Source organism: Pteropus alecto, unplaced genomic scaffold (genome assembly GCF_000325575.1).
Source record: "Pteropus alecto unplaced genomic scaffold, ASM32557v1 scaffold146, whole genome shotgun sequence".
Taxonomy (NCBI): domain Eukaryota; kingdom Metazoa; phylum Chordata; class Mammalia; order Chiroptera; family Pteropodidae; genus Pteropus; species Pteropus alecto.
Window position 1 is genome coordinate 2935816 of NW_006442107.1, and position 26605 is coordinate 2962420.

The window sequence follows — 26605 nt, forward strand, 5'->3', positions numbered from 1 at the left end:
TCTGCTCCAATCTATTCTTCTCTTAAAAACATAACTCTGATCATTTCTACTTTCCTTGAGTGGATCCCAAATACAAATTAAATAAGCTTAAGCACCTAAAATAGTTATCAAGACCTCCGCCTACTTTTCAGCTTCATCTTCACAGTGAACTTAATTCCTCAAATGCATCACAGCTCTTACCTTGGAGTTGCTACCCATGAGGCACCTTTCACCTGGAACACCCTCTGTCCAGGCTTAGTTCTATCCATACTGATGAAAGCAGCTGAGAGAGGCACGCTCTCCGAGGTCCTTTTCTGCCCTTTCCCCATCCCCACCATATGTAAAACACGTTAGATTTTCCTGTTTTCAGGTCTAATAACACCCTTCTCCCTCTTCGGTAACTCTCACTCCATTTCCTGACTTTCTGTCTTCCCTCCAGCTTAGAGGATATCATGAGTTCGGGACTATCGCCTTACATATTTCCATATTTCCAGGAACTAGCAAAGTATGTGGAATACAACCGGTGTACAAATATTTGGTGAATAAATAGGAGAACAGATTCCAGTTAGAAAAGGAATTATATTTTCTATATAGCTACCATGGGCAAAAAAATACCAATAGGTAGAAATGAAAGGGAAGGAGATTCCTCCTTATTATAGGGAAGAAAACTAACAACTGGGCTATTAAGACTACACAGCAGAAATGGTAAGGAAAGAACAGATGACTTATGCATGTGACAGAGGAAAATTATGTGATTCCTGGATCCCCTTAATGTTATTACTTTCACCTTCATTTCACTTTAGTCACTCTTCTGAGTATCTCACATTAGATCTTGCCGTCCTCACCTAAGACTGTTACGGCTCAGATATCCTGAATGCAGTTATTTCACTCTGTGATTCTCTACCTTTCGGCTAGCTATACAATGCTCTCGCTTCAGTTCTTCCAGGGATCTTAAGCTCCTTGATGGCTTCATTTTCTCCCATTCTACTAGTTCCCTCTGGCTCCTCTTTTTTCCTTTCATCTGTGAACTCCTGAAGGCAATGGTTGGAATTTTACATTTTTGTAGTTCCAGAGCTTAGAACAATGCCTGGTACAGAAGAGCCCTGAATTAATATTAGCTGAATGAATTAATGGAGCATCTCTGCCAGCCCAGTAAACTCCGAACCTGAATCAATGTTACATTTCATATTTTCTGGACAGAACGACATTAACACAAACGAGATCATGCCACTAGACCTTCAGGGCCTACTCCTTTTAACCTGTTCTTGTTCACCTTCACCTGCATAGCATTTATCACCTCCAAGCATTTATCACTCTCCTCATTAGCTCTATTCAACCTGGCCCTTCTCAATCTTCTATATCATAAAGAAAATCAAGGTCATCAGGTATGATGAGATCTTACAACCTGTGCTCCATCACCTGCATAGTTTATTCTTAGTTATTCCTGTCCCCTTTGTTCTTGCCTCAGAAAATGAGCTATTCTTCTTCTCTTGTTCAAGGCCAGGCTTCTTACTTCTGCACTTGACCCTAAGCCCTTTTCCTTTTTCTGGGATCTTATTCCATCAATTACTCTTTCTTTTGGGCTCATTCCTCACAGTTACAAGTGTGTTCAACTTTTCGGCCTGAAACATACCCGCCTTAAACCTGAGTCTTGCTTTACTTACTGTTCAATATCTTTCCTCCTCCTCTTACCCGAACTTCTTAAAAGAGTTTGCACTTCCTCCCCTCCCATTCATTTCTCAGTTTATTAGTCTCCCTTTTGCCCCATCGCATCAAAGAAACCACTTTTACCAGTCACCAATAATTAATAACTCCTATACTTAACAAACTCAACAGACATTTTTACTCCTGTACACAGATTGATTCCTCTACCCAAAAGACCTGCCCTTCTCTCATCTTCCTGGCTACCTCTAACATATTGTTTAAAATTCAGCTAGGCATCACTTCTTTCAGGAAGCTTTAACTAATTCCCCAGATCAAATCAGGTGCCTAATTCTTTGAGTTTTCAGAATATACTCTGCAGGTACCCTTTTCTCGTTGTCCTGCATACTGTGGTATAGAGTACAATGACAGACGTAGTACAGTATCTATTGATGAGCTCCCAGAAAACAGGGCTGTGCATTACTGGAGAGGCCATACATTCTAGTTTGCCTGGGCCAGTTCAGTTACTCCTTTTTCACTCCTCAAAGTGTCCTGAACTGGGTAATACGTATTATATGATCACTCTATTTATTATTCACTTTATATCCTCAGTGGTTAATACAGTGGTACACACAAAGTAGGCAATCAATAAAAGCTGTTGAATACAAAGGGTGCAAATCAGATGACAGCCTTCGTTTCTAACATCTATTCAAACCTGAAATGCTCTCTCATTTTAAGCATAAAAAAACTGATTTCTGCTAAATTTTACAACAGTACATACAAGTGAAGTATTCACTGTAGTGAAGGAAACATCATCATTATAAAAATAACAGTTCACTGACTAAAACACAAACTTTATTACACTGTACATTTCTCACGCCATAATAACTATAAAACTCCTAACTTCAGATCGGAACATCAATAAAAAACTAAACATCTAATCAATTCTTACTTTTCCAAGGGACCATTTAATTTTTTCACATTTCTATGGAATCGTAAGGCTTGAATATCTTGCGTCTCTATTTTGGGAGGTAGAAGTCCTTGAAGACCAAGCATTTGTCGTTCCCGTAATGTAAATGCCATTCCCTAAAAAGGAGAAATAAAAGGATTAAAGATGATTACTTGGGGTACAATAGTGCTGTCCCTCACAATGTAATTGAAACAAATTTTTTAAAAAAAAATCAATGATATCATTTTTGTCCAGTATGTCAAATATGTGTACGCTTGATGTCTAATATTAGAGAGGGTATTGTAAAAGTTATTGTTATATACCATTGCTGGAAATGTAAACTGGTTTAGGCTTTTGAGAAGACAATTTTAAAGTAATTTAAAATCTTTTAGTGAACATACTCTATAAGAAAGCAATTCTACTTCTAGAAAGCCATCCTCAATAAATATACATAAAGAGGCATATACAAAGAGATTAGTTCTAGCACTGTTTCTAGGTCTCTTGGCTATTACAAACTAAAAGTCCATCAATTACGGAACAGTTAAAGAACATATGTTATTTCTATACTATGAAATATCATCACACTTAAACATGTATCTTTATGTGTGTGGTAGAATGATCTCCCAAACACACAGTTAATAAAAAAAAAAAAAAAAAAGCAAGCTGCAGATCAAAACACATACTGTTATGTCAGAAAACCCCTATCCAGTACATATACACAGATATATGCAAACCCTAGAAATGAAATCAACAGAATATAGCTTGAAAAAACATGAACCAAACTGATAAGAGAGGCTACGCCCACTAGAAAGGAGTGAGCCTGAGGAGAGGAAGGGGGAAGGAAGAAATGATATTTAAAAAATTAACCGTTGTCATAGGAAAAATTTCCATTTCTGGTATTCAGTTTGGGTTAAATTCTTTGTATTGAAGTGATGTCAGAATAAGGACTTCCAAAACTCATTTCCTACACAAAAACAATAAGAACACTAGCCAAATAATCAGAATTGACTTTTTCAGAGTTCTGGAAATTAACCAGTCTTCAGCAATAGGGAAGCATTTATTCAAGAAAAACAGTGGAATTTCAGCAAGAATAGTAAACTTCATGGCATTTTAACTTGCCTTATTTTTACTCCCTAGTTGCACAGTAGCCTTGAAAAGAGCAATCATTGTGAAATAATCACTTTGAGAACCAGAGCCTGACAGACACTAGAGAGAGCAAAGGGGCTGAGATTCTTCTAAAGCCCCATACCCAGGAAACCACCATTATTATTTGAACTGCCTGCTGGTTCCCTGGAAGACTCCATTTGCAAGGCTGTTTTTATTTGACCCGATATGGAGCTCACTCAGTATGAATACCCTTTTCCTCAGAAGAGTTTGTTAAAAATAATCAGAGGTAATTATTTAATATGGCAACTCTCTAAGGCAGTGAATAACGGATGAGCCAAACAACAGGCTAACCAAAAAGCTGAAGATGAAAAGCTAAGGAAGGAGATATCTTTGGGGGGGGCGGTTACCCTTTGGACATATTCCTGAGAATCTAGATCATGTGCATGAGCTATAGGCATGCCCATGAAAGACGAGAAAGCTCACCTCTTGCTAACCTTGTAAGAGGCTCTTGTAAGTAAGAAGTGAGGGCTGATGCATAGTTGTAAACTGCACGGCTGAGTACTGGAGGTATGTCCCAACATGTGCAGAGCCACTTGGCAAAGAATGGATTGAGAATGTCAGTAAAAAGATAGAAAATATAAAAAAGAACCAAATAGAAATTCTGGAGTCAAAAGTACAATAACTGAAATTTAAAAATTCAATAGAGGGGCTAAACAGCAGATTTGAGCAGGTGAAAGTCAGCAATTAAAGACAAGTCAACTGAGATTACCCAGCCTGAGAAACAGAAAGAAAACACAATGAATAAATATAAACAGAGCCTCACAGACCTGTAGGATTGTTACCCAGTGATAGGTCTGCAGGCCTGGCTGAATCTCTCCCCTACTCTAACCCTATCTCTGAGAACAGGGAGGCCCACTAGTCAGCAGTTAAGAACTTGTCAAGACTAGCTGAAACCAGTTGAAACCAAGAACCAAGCCTGCTGTCTAAATGACCTCCAAAAGATTTTAAAGCTCATTATAATATAATCCTTATGCTAAATAACACACCTACCAATGCCGTGACAGTTGACAATCACATGACAATGGCCAAAGAAACTATAAACAGAGGGTGGAACCCTGATCCCAAGAAAGCCAGCATACCTTTCTCCAGAAAATCCATGACTATTCCTACTATTTACCTAAATCTCTCCTTCATTTCTACTACTCCATTTTAGCCACCTCTGGACTGCTAAGGGATGAAATTGATCTGAGAACTAAGTTTCCACTTCTCCATTCTCTGGCCATAGAATAAAAGCTTGCACTTGTAATGCTCACTTTCGGTCTGTAATTGGCTTCCCCACGCTGAATGGGAAAAGGACCCCACTCAGGGTCTTCAAAAAGGAGATTCTCACCCCTTGGTAACAATACTATCAAGAGTGCCAACATATGTATAACAAGAGTCTAGAAGGTGATAATAAAGAATATTTGAAGAAATAATGGCTAAAAACTTTCCAAATTTGTTGAGAAATATTAATCCACACATTTAAGAAGCTCAATATTTCCAATGAGGAAAAACTCAAAGAGATGTACACCTAGACACATCATATTCAAATTGTTGAAAGAGAAACACAAAAGGAGAAATTTGAAAGTAGAGAGAAGGGACTCATCAGTGCACAGGATATCCTCAAAAAGGTTAAGAGGTAGTTTCTTATCTGAAACCATGGAAGCCATAAGGCAGTGAGATGACATTCAAAGTGCTGAAAGAAAAAAAAAACCTGTCAATCAAGAATTTCCAAATCCTATAAAACTATCCTTTAAAATGAAGGAGAAATTAAGAACATTCTGAGATTAAAAAACAAAAACAACATTCATTGCTAGCAGACCTGTCCCACAAGAAATACCAAAGGCCGTCCTTCAGACTGAAATGAAAAGACACTAGACAGTAACTCAAATCTACACAAAGAAATAAAGAACATGGGTAAGATAACTACATAGGCGAATATAGAGAGTATAAATGTATTTTTCATTTGTAGCTCTTTTTTCTACTACCTGATTTAAAAGGCAACTATATAAAGCAATAATTGTAAATCTGTGTTGATGGTCACACAATGTATAAAGATGTAATTTGTATGACAAAGCAGCATAAAAGGGGATGATGGAGCTATAGAGGAGCAAAGCTTTTGTGTACTATTGCAATTAAGTTGGTATCAATCTGAACTAAACTGTTATAAAGATGACAGTTATAATCTCCAGAGCAAACCACTAAGAAAATAACCGAGAAATAGGCAGTAAAAGAAATGACAAGGGAATTAAAATGGTATGCTAGAAAATATCTATTTAACACAAAGGAAGGGGAAGGGAACAAAAAAGAGAAGAACAAAAGAGATCTAAAACATTTAGAAAACAAATAGTGAAATGGCTGATGTAAATCTCCCTGATCGTCATTACACTAATGGTAAATGGATTAAACTCTCCAATGAAAATGCAGGGATTGGCAGAATGGATAAAATAACATGACCCAATAAAAGCTGTCTATAAGAGACACACTTTGATTCAAAGACACAAACAGATGGAAAGTAAACCCACAAAAAAAAAAAAAAAAGAGGTATACCATGCAAATAGTAACCAAAAGAGACCTGGAGTGGCTATATTAATAATAAATAAAACAGACTAAACATTGTTACTAGACAAGGACATATTATAATGATGAAAGGTTCAATCTGTTAAGTAGATACAACAATTACAAATGTATATATGTCCAACAAAAGAGGCACAGAATATATGAAGCAAAAACTGACAAAAAAATTTAAGGGAGAAAGAAAATTCAATAAGTTGGAGACTTCAACACCTCATTTTCAATAATGGAGAAAACAACTACACAGAATATCAACAAAGAAATAGAAGACTTGAACAATACTATAAAGTAACTGTAATCTTAACAGACACCTATAGAACACTACACTCAACAGCAGCACTTCTCACGTACACAAGCAATATTCTCCATGACAGAGCATATGTTAGGCAATAAAAAAAGTGTCAATAAAATTAAAAGGATTTAAATCATCCAAGGTTATCTCCAATCACAATGCAATGAGATTAGAAATCAATAATATAAGAAAATTTGGAGAATTCACAAATATTTGGATATTAAATAACAAACTCCTAAATAACCAATTAGTTAAAGAAGAAATCACAAGGGAAATTAGAAGATACACTAAGATAAATTAAAAAACCCATTTCAAAACTTCTGAGATATAGTGAAAACAATGCTTAGAGGGAAATTTATAGCTGTAAACACCCATATTTAAAAAGCAGAAAGGTCTCAAATCAACAACCAAACCTTCCACCTTAAGAAACTGAGGAGGGGGACAGAGGAAGAACAAACTAAACCTGAAGCCAGAAGAAAGAAAGATAGATCAGAGTGAAAATAAATGAAATAGAAAATTAAGCAACTGAAAAAGTTTTAAATCAATGAATCCAAAATTTGGTTCTTTGAAAAGATCTATAAAATTGACAAACCTTTAGCTAAACTATGAAAGAGAAAAGGGAGAACTCAAATCACTAAAACCTTTGTGTCTCATGTTTTACCTTGTAAGATTTTATTAAATATAAAGAAGGCAAAACCAAAACTGTCACTCTTACTTCCTTTCTCCAACTCTAGTAAAAGGATTAAAAATTCAGTGCTGCCTTTAAGTACTATTTTATTAATCACACCAGCAACATACTCTTAAAACAGTATTTAAAAATATGTAAGAAATTATTAATTTAGTCTACAATGTTTAAAGCACTTCTTCACATGGTAAGTCCCCAAAGAGTTCATGACCGTCAAACTGGAAATCACTAGTCTATGTTCCTCCTTAAACAAACACAGACGACAAAAACACTTCCTGATGCTAAGGGATTTCACGAAGTGGTCCTTCAGTGAGGTAACCATACAGACACTCTCCAACCTTAGAGATTTCAGGAGGCCACAGATCATTAGATTTTATTTTTCTTTACAGAAACAGTGTAATGCATTTTAGACTATCTTCCTCTTTAAAATTCATTTGCCACAATGTACTTTATAAATTTCTTATAATCCAAAAGGTAGATTTTATACAGTTTCTATAAGAATAAAAATAAAAATTAAACCAATATATTTATCATATGTTTACTATACCCATGGCATTTATAAAAGATACAAAGAAATTCAGAAGGGTCTCGGCCCAAAGGAATCTTAAGAAATATAAAGTCACGAAAATGAATTTATAACAATTATTTAAATGACAGCTCAAGACATGAAAAGTAACACAAAGCAACATATATTGTTCATTTGTCATAGGGACAGGAAGATAAAAACTACTGCGGAGTTTCTAAGAAGAGAGCGATTACCCCAGTCTATGGTGCTGTGAAAAGTCTCTACGGGAGAACTGGACTTTGAATGAGTTGCATCTTGAAGAGCAAGCAAGATTTGGAGAGGTGAGGCAGAAATGGCAGAGGATTAGAGTATCCCTCATTGGGCTTCATTTAATTCACTAATGCTTGCTGAATTCTCATTCTGCACCAGGTACCAAAAAATGTAAAGATAAGGTACTCTGTGTGACCCTTAGTCAAAATTTACATTCCCCTCTGTAGGCCTGAAACCCCTCAAAACATATCATACTATATCCTATTAATTATCCCCCTTATGATGGGAAACAAATGGAATTGGCAAATTTTTGACTGTTGTTTTAAAATAAATCACAACTTAATCTGAATGCACTATTCTCAAAAGGTAGTTTCATATTATGCAATAAACCTAATGTATCTTCTTGCAAGCTTCCCATAAGAAATCTCTTTCCAGAATTATCTTTACTTACTATTTAATATTGCCCCCAAAAGACAGAGAGGGACTTGCCCACTGAACCCAGCTTGGATAAGGAATAAAGGCATGGACAAGATCTCAGTATTGCCTATCACTTCTGGCCTACGAGCGTAAAAAGGGTCAGAGATCCCTCTCCTTTGAAACAGTAGTATGATTAGTGAGCACAATCACTTGCGTGTAATAGTTTGTGTCCAAAAAGCTGCATGGAGCTGCGGGGTGCGGGGGGAGGGTAGAAGTTAGATCAAATTTCACTTTACAGTTTTGACCCCATCTTCCAAGGGCCCAACTGATTGGCCGAGAAAGAGTAACTGATTTGAGCTGGGTAAATCTAAATATTCCACATCTGGCCAAAAGTCCTGGCCAGACCGCCATTCTGGAGATTTTTCTGAGCTAGAACTAGGAAATAAAGTCAATCCTTTTCTGGTGGTAGAAATTGTAAGGTGCAAAATTTTGGAGTTATAAAGCAGCCATGATTCTTGCCATATGGAGAAAAGTGAAAAGTTCATGCAGAAAAAGCAAATACCGCTGAATGTTTTAATATAAAGCTACAAAATATAAAAAAAAAATTAAAAAAAAAAATCACCGTTTATCTGTCTAAAATACATGGAATCAAACCTTTACCAGGAAGAGAGAACAGGTATGTTGGTGTTCATGTCACTTACCTTGTTTGTTCTTGGGTTCAACATAAGGGGCTTGCCTTTCTCCTTTCTGTGCAAATGACGACATGCCAGAGTACAGGGAGTTGCAACTATTCTTAACCGAGACAACATCTTTTCTTTCACCTGGGAAAAACAAAGTAAAGAAAGCACTGCTGAGAGACATATTACAGAACTGCATGCTATCGGTTTTCAAATGCAGATTTAGAAAGCTTAACTTTCCACATGTGAAAAATCTTTTCCAAAATACTTTTAAATGTCTACAGGTTATAAAGGTTATATAATAGGTGAAGACAAAGACTTCTTTTTCCTGATAACACTCTAAGTCCTAGGATAATAATCATTGCTACTCTTAGGCATCTCCAACAGTTAGCTAAACATCTGCCCTTTTTCTAATCCACACAAGTACGGCAAGGTACGTATCTCCCATTTAGGAGAGAAAGAAATTTAGAGTTTAAGAAAGAGGGTAACATTTAGTAAAGACTGAAGTGAGTTCCATGTAAATGAGTGTGGGAGTTTAGCTTGAAGGTGGAAAAGTAAATAACTGGAAAGCCTGGAACATACACATTTAGAGGAAGAGAAGCTATCCAGATTCTTATCTAGACTTAGAATTTTAATGTACTATATTTGGTTTAAATTTAATGCACTAAAATTGTTTTTAGAAACTGTTATTCAGTAGAAAAAAAAATCATTCAAATTCTATAGAAAACATGTTTCTGTTCTTCATATCCATCCCAAATGTAGTAATTTTTCAAAATGAAAAAACTCTACATAATATATTAAACCTTACATATTTACTGATGGAAATATAATAGATTCTTCTGCTTACAGTTCTCCCACCAAAAATCAATTTGCAATGCCCATTTATTACTTTAATCATTACAAATAGTTTCAATTGTTATGCAATAAGTTTTTTAATGGAATTTGTATTTGCTGAGACATCTGTGGTCTGTATATGGCAGTGCAACAAAACCACTAATTCAGGAGTTTTTTAAAGTTCATTTTAATTGAACTTTAAGGTGAAATTCACACAACATAAAATTAATCATTTTGAAGTAAACTAGAGAGGTTTTAAAAATCCATGTTATGTAAACCACCACCTCTAGTTACAAAACAATTTCATCACACACACACACAGACACACAGACACACAGACACACACACACACACACACACACATACACCCCTTAGAGACCTGACCTTTTCCTTGGATAACCCCTGAGGCAGCAGAAGACAGTAGCCTGGACTTGACTAATGGTCACCCGTACAGAAACTCTGGCAGGCTACAGATAACATCTCGACCTAAGTTATGTTTCAGTTCCAGAACGACCCCCTGGCTACCTTCCCATGAGACCAGACAGAGGGACTCCAAAGAAGACCTTTGAACTGTCCTCAAAACCTGAAGAAATGATTCATTACCTTTATATCACCTCAAACCAATCGGTAGAGCCCACAACCCCAACTCCCTTAGCTACCAGGACTAATGATTTTCTCCCTATATAACCTACCCCCCAGAGGACATCGGGGAGCCAGATATTAAGAACACTAGCTTACCTGTGTCTCCAGACTTGGTGCCATTTCCTTACATAAACCTCTACTTTCTCTGCTGCAAACTCCTGTTTGTGTCTCATTGGGCTGTAATGCACACAGGCAAAGAACCCTTTGAGTTCAATAACACAACCACCAATCTGCTTTCTGTCTTTGTGGCTTTACCTATTCTGGATATTTCATATAAATGTGGTACCTAAATATGGCCACAAAAAACAAGAACTCTACATGATCACAAACACATCAAGAATTATGAGAAATGGAGATGGGGGTGGGAGATAGGACAGATGCTGTATAAGGGTACAATCTTACAACAAGTAGTAAATAAGTCTGAGAGATCGAATGCACGGTATAGTGAATATAGACAATATCGTACTACTATTAACAAACTTGCTAAGAGACGAGAACTTAATTATTCCAAACACTAAAATGACACGTTAATTTTGCAGTGTGACAGAGACACTAATTATCGCTAAAACGACAATCACATTATAACATATAAATGTATTAACATGTTGTATACCTTAAATTTACACAATGTTATATGTCAAATATATTTCAATAATAATAATAAAAAAGAATTATGAGACATACAACAAAATAACTGGTTTTCTCTTTAAAAAATGTTAATGACACAAAAGACATGTTAAAAACAAAAATTCAACTAAGTAAATTTGAAGATTCCAATTGGCTTTATTAAGCGATTCATGAATCAGGCAGTATCCCATCTAGCAAACAGAAAGGAGCTCTGAGGAGCTGTACAAAACGAAACTTTTAAAGGCAGAAAGGGAATGGGACAAGGAAGACATAAACAAAAGAAAGTTATTTCAGGCAAGGTCACCTTCCTTTGGAGAAAGGAAGGGATCTATCGTGCAGATCACCTCACTTGTCTTATCAGAAAATGCCACAGTCACTGATTAAAGGTCACGTTCCTGGGAGAGGCTGAAACGGCACTTAAATTTTGATTTGCTGTCCTAAGGGGCAAGTGACTCCATTTTGGGCCTGTTTAAACAATTTCCCCCTTTTGGTCAGAGATGTGATCAAAAATAAAGGCGTTCACACCACTCTCAGCTATCACTCTATAGTTCTCACGGCTTTTACTGATCCTCTGAGGAATTATTTTCTTTGCTGATTCTCTATGGCATTTATAGGTCATGACTTCAAATTCGCAATTTTTATGTCAGTCATTCTCTTTCTTCCTTTTCTGATGTTCCAGTCTTAGTAAGATCATTTGCTTGGTGGTCAGCCACTGCAAACATGCCCTTAAAGCCTTTGAGAGAATAAAGCATGCCAGGATGATTTCTATGATTACTATGAGCAAGATAATTCCCAATGTCTGGAGTGCACTTTAGAGCCATGTCTTAGACAAATATATGAGGGAACTAGAATTCAGGATCCAGTCCAGCTCACAGGTATATAACAAAACCGCAAAGACAATCAACAGGATTAGAATCTAATATCCACAAAGGTACAAATATAATTCTTCTCTCTACAACTACCCCCATTTTTTACCAAAGATAATCACAGTAAAACTAATTTGTTTACATTAAACTTGACTTGATTAGTTACCTAAGTGCAGCAAAAATAGTGATTGATCACATAAGCTCTGTCTAAGACTGCTTTCTGTTAGAAAGAATCTGACTGAACTTGTAAAAGCCTGAGGCCAGGAAGCTAATTAAGCCAATGACTGGCCATCAGATTTTATCTGCAATTGCACTTCGGACAAAGCTTTGGTAATATAGGTATTCTTTTGGATCTCACATAAATATACGTTCTTAGAACCAGTTTCCTAGAATATTTTTGGTGACTTGAAACTTTAAAGTTTGCTAGCTAAATTAAATGATGGAAATTTACTGAATATTTAGATCATGTCCAAATAAGATAAAATGCTGAAACATTAATTATTAAATAGTCTCAATTTATCGATTTGGGGTTTCTTATTGCAGAGGAACTAAAAGATAACTTTGAGTTGAAAGACTATACTATTAAAAAGGGTACATTTCTAAGTAATTATGAAATATATTTACAGTAAAAGAACCTGTTTCTAAAGGTTCTGAAATATACTGATAAATTTGCCAATCTAAAAAAAAAATACTGATGTAACAGGTTATAATTACTTAGTTTTCATTAGAAATTGAGGTTTTTAAGAGTTAAAAATTGCAATATTGAAATGCCAATTAAAACTACCAGAAATAATAAGAGAAACAACTTTGAATACAAGGAAAGTAGGCTATGTGTTTTCAGTAATAGAAGGCATAAGGTATGGAGACGCATTTTTGAGAGAATTACAAGGAAAGTTGTAGATCTATGAAAAGGAACTCTGAGAAAGGAAATTCTGTGTACGATCAAGCTAGATGAGATTGAATGGATTCATCATAAGCTTTAATATCAACGGTGTACTTATGTAAAATTAAGACTCAATGTTCTTTTATCTGCTGAAAGGACAAAGTTTTCCTGCACTATTGGTAATAAGAGATTATAAAGGGAAAGCAAAGATTTTGTGTTTTATTAAAATTATTTCCTATGCTCTTTAGGTTTTTAATTGCTTAGGTAAACCAAGCCTTATTATTAAAAGAGTAAAATTTTACTTACTATTTAACTTTCTACATTTGCCTGTGAAGTCTTTGTCATCATAACTAAGTACTGCTTCACAGTGACCTATCATCCTACGTGACTAAGTGTTATACAACTTTTGATATGTTTGATAAATTTCTCAAAATTCAAAAACTAGTCTTTTTCTTAACTCGAAAAAATCTTTGAGACTTTTCAGAAGGATTTCTGAACCTTTTCAAAAGAGATCTTTAAAATGGTTCTTTGATATTCTCAGCTGGCTGCCCCTGCTTGCCTGCCCCTCATTTTCATCCTCCCCCCACAACCTGTCAAATCTACCTCATGTATTCTCAAATGAGAGAATATATGCAAAAGTATTATAATTAAAGACTTAAAGTTACATCGCTCACATTATTTCTTTATTACTAAGTGATAGAGAATAAAATAAAATGTAAAAGTACAGTTGACACATAATGCATCTAATTCTGCAACAGACTTAAATCTGCATATAAGTGGACCCACACAGTCCAAACCTGCGTTGTTCAAGAGTCAACTGTATTTTGGATGCAGTTGTCGATCTGCTTATGCAGAGGGCTGACTTAAGTTATATGTGGAAATTCAACTGTGTGGGTGCTCAGCTCCCCTAACTCTCAAATTATTCAAGGGCCAACTATAATTTTAATAGTATCTTCAGAACAAGTAGCCATAAGTGAAAAAAAATAGCTTAAGGAAAAAAACAATCTCTGCAAAAATCGGAACCAAGGACTGAGAAACAGACAGATAGGCTTAAGACCAGCTCAAGGCAACAAGACAAAATGGGGGTGGTGGTGGGATCACAGCTAACTCATGTTATACAGATATGATGGGAAGAGAACTATAAAAAACAGGTGAAGTAAAAACAGGAAACACAAGAAGGCAGGGCTTCTAACTTTGAACAAATATTTAAAATCAAGCAGCTTATTTAAGAGTTTCCTAGATAGTGAGATATACCTGTAGTTCCCCCCAGCCCCGGTGTATTGTTCATACTGCCTTGTCCTGGGAAGCAGAGGAAATACTCTCTGGGTGGTGTTCATAAACTAGGCTGGGACTGAAGCTGCTAAGCCACTGGGTGTTGGCAACTACTCTCCTTGGCTCCCTACCCAAGGGTAGAAAGAAAAAGGTCAATGCACTGGATATCAAAATTACAGAGAGGTCATGACTTGGTGCAATGAGAAAGGCTATAGTCATACAGACCTGAATTTGAATCTGGATTCAGCTAATTACCAATTTGAAATCAGCTGTGTCACCCAGGCATTCCCAAATGGTCTCTGAATTGATGTTAGTCTGGGACACGTTTTTCATTGGCCTATGACCAAATGAGAAAAACTAGAACAATGTAATATAGTTTTTCATAATACTTTTATCTTTGTGTTCATGTAGTAATTACGACCTTTCTACCTTTTTAGTGGCAAAAATGTCCTTTCTTTTATGAAAGGATGGGAACGGTAGATTGTAGTAGTTTTTTAAAAGGTTCTTAACCAGGTACGGTTGTGACTCCCGTCAGGGTACCAGCTCCCTGCTGCCCTGCACACAGAGGGCTGGCATCCAGCTGGGGGAAGTAGAGCAGGTCTGTGGGTCCAAGTGTCAGGGCTGCACACTCAAGAGGAAAATCAGGAGGAGAAGGAGGAGATAGCAAGCATAGGCCTACAAAACAACCAGGAAAAAAAAAAAAGGAAAAAAAGAAAAAAAAAGAAGAAAAGTAGATAATAAAGAAAAGAAAAAGAAAAAAGTCTTTAACCTTAACAGAATTAAAAGTTAGCAATCATATGTCTGGTCCCAAGTGCCCCCCATACACACTTTTTTTTTTTTTACTTGCCCATGAAGTCCAAAAGTCTGGGAACTACTGATTTAGAAGTCTCACTTTTCTCATCAGTAAAAAAAGAGAGGGGAAACTCTATTTTGCAGACTTGTGTGTAGATGACGATATGATATATATAAAGCATCAAGCCTGTAGAGCTTTATCATCAACATAAAGAGCTTGACTATCTGATTTGAAGATGTATTCCATCAAATCCATATCCAGGCAGTCTAGCACACAAATTGTCAAAGACAAGCTCCAGAATCAAACTGCTGGATGTAAATCCTGGCTTTGCCATTGCTAGCTCCATGATGGAGTAAATCAAAGTAAATTACAATCTTATTACTCAGATAGTGATGATAAACAGGATCTACTGAATATGGCTGTTTTCAGATTTAAATTATATAATCCATGTAAGATGCTTATCACGGTGCCCTCTAAGTAAATACAGTTAGCTTAAGTTTGTTGGTTTAAGTAAAACAGTCATGTCTTTATTTTGCCTCGGTTTAACAAAAATAGTCCATGTTAATAAGTGAGTTTTATGTCTATGAAAAATGTTTCTAGAGGTTATAAAACGTCCAGATAAAGAATGCTGATTGATTACTTCTTTAGTTTTCATTAGACATTGAGGTTTTAAGGGTTAAAATTCTACTTATATGTAGGAAAACTTCTAGTGTATATTCTACAGGTAAACAGTGGCTGTAAATTAAACAGTCAGGACGATGGGAAACCCAAGATGGCCACTTGGTTCCTCCTTGCTCCCTAACTCCCCATTTTTCAGATTGTACACTCCTTTGTGCATCACAGTACATTTAAGCTGAACCTAGATGAAGGAATTTAAGAGCTGACATTGAAAGGAGACATCTTACACTATTGCCAAGGTGTGACAGAGTCATTTGAAGAAAACGCCAAGTTGGTAATCACTTCCTTTCACATTGAACTCCCAGGAGACAAAGACTCCAGATTTTGTTTATTAGAAAGGACATCAAATAAAAGACGCTCTCCAACCTCAATGGAAGGGAACTTATCAGGTTTAACTGCGCCTTAATCCCTGCCCATTGTTTCTGTGCATCCAAGTTAACGTACTTTTGAAATAACCCATAACCACCCTCAAGAGAGCACAAATATATATCCTATACAATCCAAGCCCTGCCTTGCTTTCCTCCCCACTCCAAGTAATCTTCCTACTTACCCTCTTTAATTTCAAATGCATAAAAGAAACTGCAAACTGTTATTGTGCAGAAATTTGAGATCTTGCTCTTTGGCAAATGTCGTCAGTTTGGCTCAAACTCATAAAAATTCTCTACAGATTTGGATGTATCTTACATTGACATATATTTATTTAACTATTGTGTAACTACTGTAGCAAGCATGTGTCTGTATATGTGTGTATGTGTTTGTGTGTATGTATATACATATACATGTGTGTATGTATGTGTGTGTGTGTATATGTATAAAAAGAGAACTGTTTCTTCTCTAACTTCCAGAGTGCTTGGCAACTAAAGATCAAAATCTATGAGTACAACACTGCAATTAGCTTAAAAACATGAACGATGTTTAAGGAGCATATAAGGGGTCTGGAGCTATTCAGTTGGATTGCTGAGTTTGAATCCAGGCTTTGCCACCTAAAACCTGTGATCCTGGGCAAGTTGCTTAACATCCTAAGCCTAATTTTTTCACTTGTAAATTGGACAGAATAACAGCACCAATCTCAAAGGTTATTCTGAGATAATTCATCTAGAGAACAGCGCCCGGCCCATAATTAGCCAATAGGTGCATCTATTGTTATCATCAATTGCAATACTAAAAGAAGTAACAACACTTTTAATTGTTTTGCTTAGAAGTGATTGCCACAAGCATCACGAAGGTAAACCAGATATGGTAAACCAGATATGAGATAACACGTTCTGTAAAGAAAGCACTTCCACTGAGATTTATTGTTTCGATTATGCTTCTCATTAAAGGGCAACATATTTTCGAGAATTATCTTCAGAACCAAGAAAGAAAATCGAACCCAGGACCACAAATGTAACAAAATACAAGAAGAGATGGTTATCCTCAGCATCAAACACCTGTCAATCCTAGTCCACAGATGCCATTTCATCTGAATGGACAGAACCATTTCAATCTTAGAAATTTCTAGCCTGCAACAACTTCCTTTAAGCGAGCAATGAACACACACACACACACACACACACAACTCATCATTAATTCATCCCTGCAGAAAAAGGGATGTATTTGCCAAAGGGGTTTCGAACCACAAAATCGGTTTTTAAAAGACGCGGGAGAGGAAAGGAGAGATGCTCGCGTTTTGGAGGCCACAAGGCCTTACCCTGGGGCGGGAAGGGGGTCGCCCTGGCACCAGCGAGTCGAGAAACGGGAAGTCGCTCTTCAAGGCCGGGGAAGAGAGGCGGACGGTCGAACTGGGTTCGCCGTGACCTCGCCAATCTTCCAGCCCTCAGCGAAACCCTTCCCTTAACCCCGCCAGCCTTATCTGCCAAACGGGGACCTTCCCGGCCGCACGCGTGGAAGCCCGCGATGGGTGGGCGCTCGGTTCCCCAAGCCCGGCAACAACAGGAAGCCGGCACCCGCTCCTCTCCCGGAGCTACTGCCGGGGCCGCGCCGCGCGGAGACTTACCCTACGTCTCGCCAGGCGACAGGTGGTGCTGCCGGCAAAGAGGCCGCGGACCTGCCGCCCACCCAGGCGATGATCGGCTCCTGCCCGGCCCGGCCCTCCCCTTCTCCGAACTTTCCGGAGGCAGCGCTAGCTCAGGCTCAGACTAGCACAGGCAGCCAGTCACGGGTGGAGGAAGATAGTAAAGCAGCGTAGCAAGAGGAGGAATCCGGTAGGAGAAAGAGTTGGGAGCAGAGCTCGCACGACCCCATGGGCGGAGACTGATAGGCGCGCGGACCAATGCGGAGGCAGGAAGTCGGCCCCGAGGGGCGGGGCTCCGCTCAAGGCTTCAAGGCCCGCGCGTTCGCGTTCTTGCCTCGCAGGGCATCCCTACGTCGGGATCCTTAAAGTTACTGTTTTGAGGCCGAGCGAGCGCCCGTGTGGATCCGAAGAATGTGAGAAGGATCGGTAGATTTGGAGGAGTCCGAAGATACAGGCGACACCCGTCGGTCTGCAAAAGGATCCGAGGATGGCTTAGCGTGGATCGTGCATCCTCGGCGTTGGCGTGGTTGCCCGGGGTGATGGCAGCGGGTTCGCGCAAAAAGAGGCTCTGCGCATGCGCAGGCGCGGGCGGGGTTGGGGGATGTCGGCGGGTACCAGACACCCAGCCTGGTTGGAGGAGGGAGAGGAAGGCTGGGAGTTTGGGGTCATCGTGAACAGTCAGTGGAGGCGAGAGGAAGGCTGGGAGTTTAGGGTCATCCTGGACAGAGAGGATGGAGGAGAGATTTAAGAGCAGGCTACAGGTCAGGGGAATAGAGAAGCAGAAGAGGGAGGACCTAGGAAATGCGAAGCCTCTGCACTTTAGGAACAGTTTGTGTTTCTGAGCTATTTTTGTGTGTCTAGAACTCGCTCTAATGCAAAATTCTTTGCCACTCTCCACTGCTGCTGGCACAGTTATTGACCCGCAGGAAATTTACAAATGACCCCTACCGTTACAGTCACCATAAATAGATAGTCAATGTTCTCAGACTGTAGAACACTAGAACACTAAATTGTCTTCCTGAAAGAAGAAGGGACCGTAAGTTAATACATCTATACCAACCCATGGTTATGATATTGGATAATATCCTTTATTCTTTTTTTTTCAGAAAATGTTACCACCAAAAATTATTTGAGTTTGTGTACTCTTAAAACAATGTGTGTAAATTATAATTTTAAAATAAAGATGTAAAGGATAAAAAAGAAGCAAGGCAGATGGAATAAGAAAATTGAAAGGGAGGAAATATGAGGGAAAATTGAGCCCAAGCAGAGAAAAATGAATTGTCCCCTCCTAAACACTTTGACAACTATGTAAAATCTGGAGCAACTGTGCCAGTCTGAGGATTGAAGGGTGAGGCATATTTGTGAATGCTGTACTTAGATGATAAATGATAGGTATGGCTGCTATAATCACCTCAGTAAAAGAGGGATTATAAATAGCATGACCTACAATAACCCTGCTTGCCAGAAATTGTTATGATGCAGCAAGTCGAATGAAGGGAACTTCAAAAATTACAAGCATCGTGAGGAATGCTTCATTAATAGAGGTAAAAGTATTTTGTCTTTGAAAGACGGTTGGTCCTACATTAGAATAATCTCAGGTTGAAGGATTGTAGATAGCTATCATGGATAGGATTTATTTTGGTTAAATTGAGGTCAGTTCATTCCTCAAATGAAATATGTTAATGCCAAAGAGTCAGACACTGCTATTTGGCCAGTCCACCCCATTCACTTGTTATTCTTAGTCACTTTGATGATTGATCTGATTTGTTCAGTGACCAAGCCCAAAACCTATTTCCTCCTCTCAGTTTCTTGTTGCTTTGGACCTTGGCACCTTGTTTTAAATGATCTTCTGCCTTGAAACTAATCCTTCTAGGAAGAACTTTTATCTTCTTTCTGGGCTCAGTATTGTTTGTATTGTCTGCATGGCCGTTTGACAATTCTCCAAGGCCTGATGAGCTACATACTGGACAGCCAGGAATGATTCCTCTTTCCTGAGAGGGTCCAGAGGAGTACACCAAGGAAGAAGCCTATAAGGAATGCACTGGATCCACAACTGTTACAGGAGCCATTTACTCCAAAAGAAACAGCAATGCACAATGCAAAGAATTTATTTCATATATTGGTTGGGATGGATATAAAATTCATGCAGTGAGGTGTATAAAGTACCTCACTCAAACTTGATGAATTTTTACATATGTACACACCTGCATAGTCATCGTCCAGACTGAAGTATAGGACTTTCCCTTGTGCCTCTTTTCAGCCACCTGCCTCCCCTCTTAAAGCCAACCACTTTACTGACTGATGCTGGTAGCTCTGGGGGGAGAGATGTGGATGTGGATCAGTTTGTGTGTGCCTGCATTGTTGGGAGTTGAGGCTGTTGTCTTATGCTTTGTCTTCGGTTTGGCTGGTTCACCTGTGAATTGGGAGGAGCCTTGAAGGGCAAGCTGCCAGGGCACACCTGGCCACGTGACTTCTCCATAAAACTCTTCAATAGGCAGAGTTTAAAATGATATGTATGTCAGTTATCTCAAGATGGACACATATTTACCCACCTTTCTCAAACTCAAATATGCCTGGAATAACTTTCATATAAATCACCAAAATAGAGTAGCTTTATTTCATCCCAACACCACCACAACGTGTTTCCTTAAGGAAAATCCATATTACTGAGTTTCAGAGAATTATGGAAGGTCACTATCTTTGTAATGAGAGTATACAGGAGTAGAATTGTAGGTTTTAGGTTGACACATTATCTATAGCAAAAACAGACAGATTGTGCTAATTGCATGTTTAGATTTATACAACCCAATCTGCCTTAAAATAGAAAACATTAATAATGAATGCTGGCTGCCGCCACTGGGAATTATCCTCCAATAAAATAAAAGAGAAAGTGAACAGTATAGCTAAAGGCATTTATGCTAAACACTGCAGAAACAACCCTGTCAGCCTACTGAGGATATGAGACATAAAAGCATTTGGTGTAGGTAAGTACTATCATTAAGAAACAATAATGTAAAAAAAAAAAAGAAACTAATGTTTTTGTTATTCCCAAATTAAGTGCTAATGATGGTAATTACCTCCAAAAAAAGTACCAACAATTCTTTATATAATTAAAATAAGTAGAACTTTTCGGGCTATCTAAAAGTGTAAAGTAAAACCACAATAAGCATGTCTTTATTACCAAAATATGTTAAAATTCTAGAAATTTTTGTGAAGAACAAAGAAGTTAATATAATAGGCTTATTAACAATAGAAGAATCTTTACTTCTCAAGGAAAAATAGCACTTTGATATTTATGGATAATATTGTACCACATTTGATTTTTGTCTAGGACTTTTAGGTAACCTGGAAAGAGTAAGGCAAAAATTTACTAGCATCCTGTCATTGTGGAAATAACATACTTCATTTATGAAAGTGATACAGTCTTGATAATGATGTCACTTCTGGAGACATAAGCAGCTTGGTATTACTTAGTCTAAATCCTCGTCTTGGCTCCATCATTATCTCTAAGCCTTTAACAGAAGACTCAAGGAGCAGCAACACTGGCATTACTTGGGAGCTGGTTAGAAAAATGAAATCTGGATTCCCACCCTAGGCCTACTGCATGAGACTCAAACACGCCCAGGTGGCTCCATTCACATTAACATTAGAGAAACAGGGAGGAGCCCTAAAGTTCTAGAGTCTCGACTCAGGCTGCCAGGAATAGATTTCTTTTTCTAGATGAGATAGTAAGAAGCCCATGATACTTTCTGTGCCCCCTTTCCGTGCCAACAGCGCTCTCGCAAACATGGCGCACGTTCCTGAAACCCACCGGACTTTCTGTAAGAAGTGCGGCAAGCACCAACCCCACGAAGTGACACAGTACAAGAAGTACTAGGATTCTGTGCATGCGCAGGGAAAGCAGTGTTATGACAGGAAGCAGAGTGGTTCTGGTGGGCAGACTAAGCTGATTTTCCGCAAAAAGTCTAAAACTATGAAGAAGATTGTCTTGAGGTTTGAATACATTGAGTCCAACTACAGATACAAAAGAATGCTGGCTATTAAGAGATGCAAGCATTTTGATATGGGAGGAGATAAGAAGAGAAAGGTCCAAGTGATCCAGTTCTAAGCTTCATATTTTGTTTTATTATGAAGACAATAAAATCTTGAGGCTATGTTCACTTAAAAAAGAAAAAAAGTTCCTGTAGCAAGGCAAACACAGTTCTTTCCTTTCCACATTGAGACTATGTTATGCTTAAACCATAAACAATACAATTTTGTTTGTGCACCAGATGAATTTTGCATCAGGTAGACCATTTGCACCGAATAGAATGGATGCGGTCTTCGGCTTGATACCTGAGAAAAAAAAGTCCTAGGAATGTTTGCCTTGATCATCCAAATAGTATCCCAGGTATCTTGAGCATAACTTTACATGCAAGTCCTTAATAGACCCTGCAAGATTCATGGTTCAAAGACTCCTTAAGCTATCTCTGAGATTCTATCTCTTGGGGGCAGTACAGGGCCTTTTTTTCTATAGTGTTCAAGATTTCTCTGGCCAAGAGAATAGGTACAATAGATATGGTAATTTAAGGGAAACTAAATTGATAAATTGGCTTTGATCATACAGTATATTTTCCTACCAAACAATAAATGGTAGGTTCTTTGGTATGTGAGATATCAGAACCCCAAAAACGCTTTTGATATTTTTAAGTTGAATGTTTCACATCTTTCACACCAACAAGGTGTGGTCTGACCACAAAAGAAATCTCCCAGACGTGCCTTTCCTCCCAATACTGTTTGACTTTAGACTTGCTAGCATTCTGAAGTGCTTCACAAAGGAAATCGCTTCCCACATCAAGCTGCACCCCTGGGCTGGGAATTCTTCCACTTGTTCTTGCCTTGGCCATTAGTTACCTTAGGAATGTCTGGGGACCTCAAGACCTTCCTGGAGGTTTAACTCTGTTCCAGGGGTTCACACTGGGACCTTGCTGTCTTGGGGGTCTGCACCAAGTATAGCAATTAATTGGGAGCATTTTGTTTTAACAGCCATCCAAAAGGAGATAGAATGTCTTTCCTTGCTTACACTTGAACCAAAACTATATTGCACAGAAGAACCTGAATTAAATGATTTGTCTTAACACAACCTTGCGAAAATTTTTTCTATTCCAATTTATTAAGGGCACCAAATGGTACAGACTGTTGCTTATATCTCTATGACTGCAAGTAGAAATGATGAACCATAAGCTTTGTTCATAAAATACCCAGAGGTTCTTAATCTTTCTTGTGCAGTGGACACCATTGACAGTCTGTTAAAGCTTACAGAATATTTTTTTATGTGCATAAAACAAAATACATTGAATAACAAGAATTCAATCATAATGAAATAAAGTTATCAAGATATTTTTAAACCCCAAATTTCTGATATTATAATACATGTGCTACCTTATAATGCATTAAATCGAAATCTAATTGTGGGTCTAATAACTAACAATGATGAGTATAAATGCTATTTCACAGTATCTGCAACAATTATAAGGTGATATGAAAAATTCATGATTTCAGTTAATCCTAGATGTTTGTTGCCTACATTCATAATTGAAGAAAATGCTAAAACGCACTTAGAGATTAGTGAAAATAAATGTATTTTTCTCAGTCCAAGTTCGTATACTCCCTGTACTAGGCTATCTGTTTTATTTGAGTTCAGATAAAAATCTCATTCTGCCTATCAGCAATTTATGAGTTCAGCTTGTAATACTGTGAAATAGTTTCCTGTAGCAATTTTGTCAGATCTTCAATTTCAGGGTTATGTGGAGACATTCTCTGCCAACATGTTTTTTTGATTCTCAGTAAATTCTGCTCCATTTCAGTTTTGTTGAGCTTTGCTTGGGACAGTATTACCTGGGCTTTTCTGTAGCCCGATGACTCAGCATTCTGACACAAATGCAGCTTTACCTGATCACATTATAGAGGTTGCTTTCAAGTTGAAAACTTCTCTTAGTCATTTTTTGCTCATTATTAAGAGGGATTTGTTCAGGAATCTTGTGCCAGGGGCACATATTGTCAGACATACTAAGAAAGTAACTTATTACTGAGATTCTCACTCTTGGAGAAATTGCTTTAGAATGTATTTTTTGGAAGTCCACTATGAGGATTTTTTTAAAGAAAACATTTTATAATTTTTTCTTGGTAAAAACTGTAGTATAGCTCCTTTTGTGAAGAAAAATAACTTTGTATTTTTATATTTCATTTGCATTCTCTGAATAGGCATGAAAAGCAACAGTAATCTTTGTGTCAGTTTGGGGAAGGAGTATAATTGTTTTTCATGCCAGCTGTGAGCACATTATGCCAACAGTGAGAAGAGGGAAGTTGAAATTCTCTGTCATGAATTCAGTCTATTCTGTCCTTATTAGGGCAGAAAAGAAGTGATAAGAAACATTGTTCTAGAGCTCTTTTTACTTTGTCCAATGGGAGAGCTTGACTCACCCTGGAGTTGCCACGCCCTTTGAACAAACATCCTGCAGCTCTGCTCTCTCCAGTGAAACTAGACCCTTCTTCATCTCATCCTATCGCGCTTCCATCTCCACAATTTTATTAACACTGTGCAAAACTTCCTCTTTTTTTTTGGTGGAATCCAACCTTTTTCAGTCCCCAACTTCCTTATTCTTTCAGCGAAATTTGACCCAACTGACCTTTTCCCTCCTTGAACTGCTTCCTTCCGTTTCCCCCTGGCACAATATTCCTCTGGATCTCTGGCCTCGCCTTTGACATCTCCTCTTCCTCCTCCATCATGAAAGGTGAGGCCCAAGATTCAATCTGAAATATAATCTGTGGAGATGGCTCACAAATCTGGGTTCTCCATTGTGAGTTTTCACCTTTGAGTCTGTCCTCCCCAACCTCTCGCCTCCGCCCCCAAAGGCTCCGTTCATTCGGTAAACAGTTTTTTGAGTGTTACTTGGTTTCAAACAAACATTTGATTGTCCCTGGCTGTAGTGTAAAAGACAGGTTTTTTCTCTTTTTTGTATTGCAAGTGCCTCACTTGATCTTTGTTGCCAAGGTACCCATTTTAATAGTCATCTACTTCAAGAATGGCTGTTTTGAATAAACACATGTCAGCCCTACAACTAAGTAAAAAGCTAGACCGTGTCTACCACTGAGGCTCCTTTGTTTTAGGGATCTTGGTTGATTTCAGTAACTGACCATTTAGGCCACTTGTTTTTTCTTTTCTTTCCCTGTTTTAAACTGCTACTCTTATATTTTAAATTCACCAATAAAGAGTGAGCTCAGGGAAACCCTAGGCCCTCACCCTCAACCCCAATTAAAGTAGAACCTCAGGCTTGTGCACTCCCCACTCTCCTCCCCCTGCGACCTTGCTGTGTGGCCCCTGGTGTGCTGTGTAATTTCCAGGTTCTTAAAGTAATAAGCCTTTATTTTTTCAAAGTTTCCAAATGGTTATTGCTGAAAGGCATCTTGCAATCACAATAAGAACCATAAGGGCTGGTCTAACCATAACACTAGTTATTGATAGAAAGAGATTGGCATAAAACACAGCCCTCGAGAAATTTTCAGGGAGTAGAGAAGGCAGCCAGGTGAAGGACTAAAGAGTGAAGAGAGGTGGGTGGTAGACACACCTACGAATAATTATGTCAGTGCAATAACAGAAATGACTATTACAATGTATAATGGGGATTGAGAGAAGAGACTCAAACCGATCTGGGATGGGAATGAGGAAACTCATTAATTTTAGTTCGACAAATATTAATTAACATTCAACAAACAGTAGCAAGGACTTCCTTTGTGCCAGTTATCAAGCTAGGCTGTAAGACTGTAAGAGGGACCAGACAGGCCTTATCCTTGCCTTTTTGCAGCTCACAGTCTACTAAGTGGGAGAAAGACGTTAAAACGAGTCATACAGTTTTATCATGGTGGCAAGTGCTACCAAGAGATAAGCACAAAGTGCCAGAGAGTCTTTGATAGGGAGATCTAATGGGGCCCAGGAATCAACGAAGGCTTTCCTGAGGAAATAACATTTAAGCCAAGGCCTGAAGCCAAGCAGAAAATACCCAAAGTGAGAAAAGAGTAGTCAGGCTGTAACAGGACTCAAAGGAGAATTTGACAAAGGACTGTTTGATACTAAGATGAAGAGGTGAAGAGGTGAGAAAGGTGATTCGAAGCGCTTCACAGTTAAAAAAATTTAGCCTTTATCTTAAAATCAAAGACTAACCATCCAACAGTTTTTTAAGCAGGTAGTTGACAAGATCAAATTTCCATTCAGAAAAGGTCAGTTTGGCTACCGGGAGATGACAGATTGGAGAGCGGGCAGGAGCCAATGAGGAGAGAGGCTATTGCAAAATCTTCTAGATGAAAGTTAAGTATGGCTTAACCTTCATCTTGTTGGGAGGTAGTAGAGAAGTGAACAGATTTGAAAATGTGTAGAAGAGAGAAATTATAGGGCCTGGTGATTGGATGTTGGTGGTGAGAGAGAGGTGTAGACAGGAAAGGAGGAGCTGCTTTTACAAGAAGGGTCTAAAAGTGCTGTGCTGTGCTGTTGCGGGGCGGAGTGGTGTGTGGCAGGCAGTGGGACCGGGCTGTTAGGGAGTCCAGCGGTGGCTGTGGCTATGACCACGGTGGTGGAGTAGCCTGGAGACCAGTGGCTGGAGAGTTGGAGATACTGCTCTACACACCTCACCACTTGTCATCCCTCGTGACTGGAGTATCTTTTATCGGAATGTTGAGGGCGATTTGGGGAGGGGGGATTTCACCTGAGTTTTAAAAGATGAGCATGGTTAGCTCAGAGGAGGTTTGGAGGAGGAAAGTTTTTCTAGTCAGAGGGAAGAGAATATGAGAAATAGCGTAATTCAAGCAATTCAGAATTAATGGAGCGC

The 26605-nt window shown here is 38.3% G+C and overlaps 1 protein-coding gene and 1 pseudogene across 1 annotated transcript in view; one reads left to right on the plus strand and one right to left on the minus strand.

Moving 5' to 3' along the window:
- ME2 (malic enzyme 2) overlaps nt 1-18286 on the minus strand; it is a 46064-nt gene extending 27778 nt beyond the window's left edge. The window contains exons 1-3 of the mRNA XM_006919894.3: nt 17727-18286; nt 9160-9279; nt 2573-2706 (exon numbers count right to left, since the gene is read on the minus strand). Of these exons, the coding sequence (XP_006919956.1) occupies nt 2573-2706; nt 9160-9267 (242 nt within the window). The 5' untranslated portion in view covers nt 9268-9279; nt 17727-18286. The remainder of the gene's footprint in view (nt 1-2572; nt 2707-9159; nt 9280-17726) is intronic.
- Nucleotides 18287-21531: 3245 nt separating this feature from the next.
- LOC102887276 lies at nt 21532-21852 on the plus strand (annotated as a pseudogene).
- Nucleotides 21853-26605: the final 4753 nt, after the last annotated feature.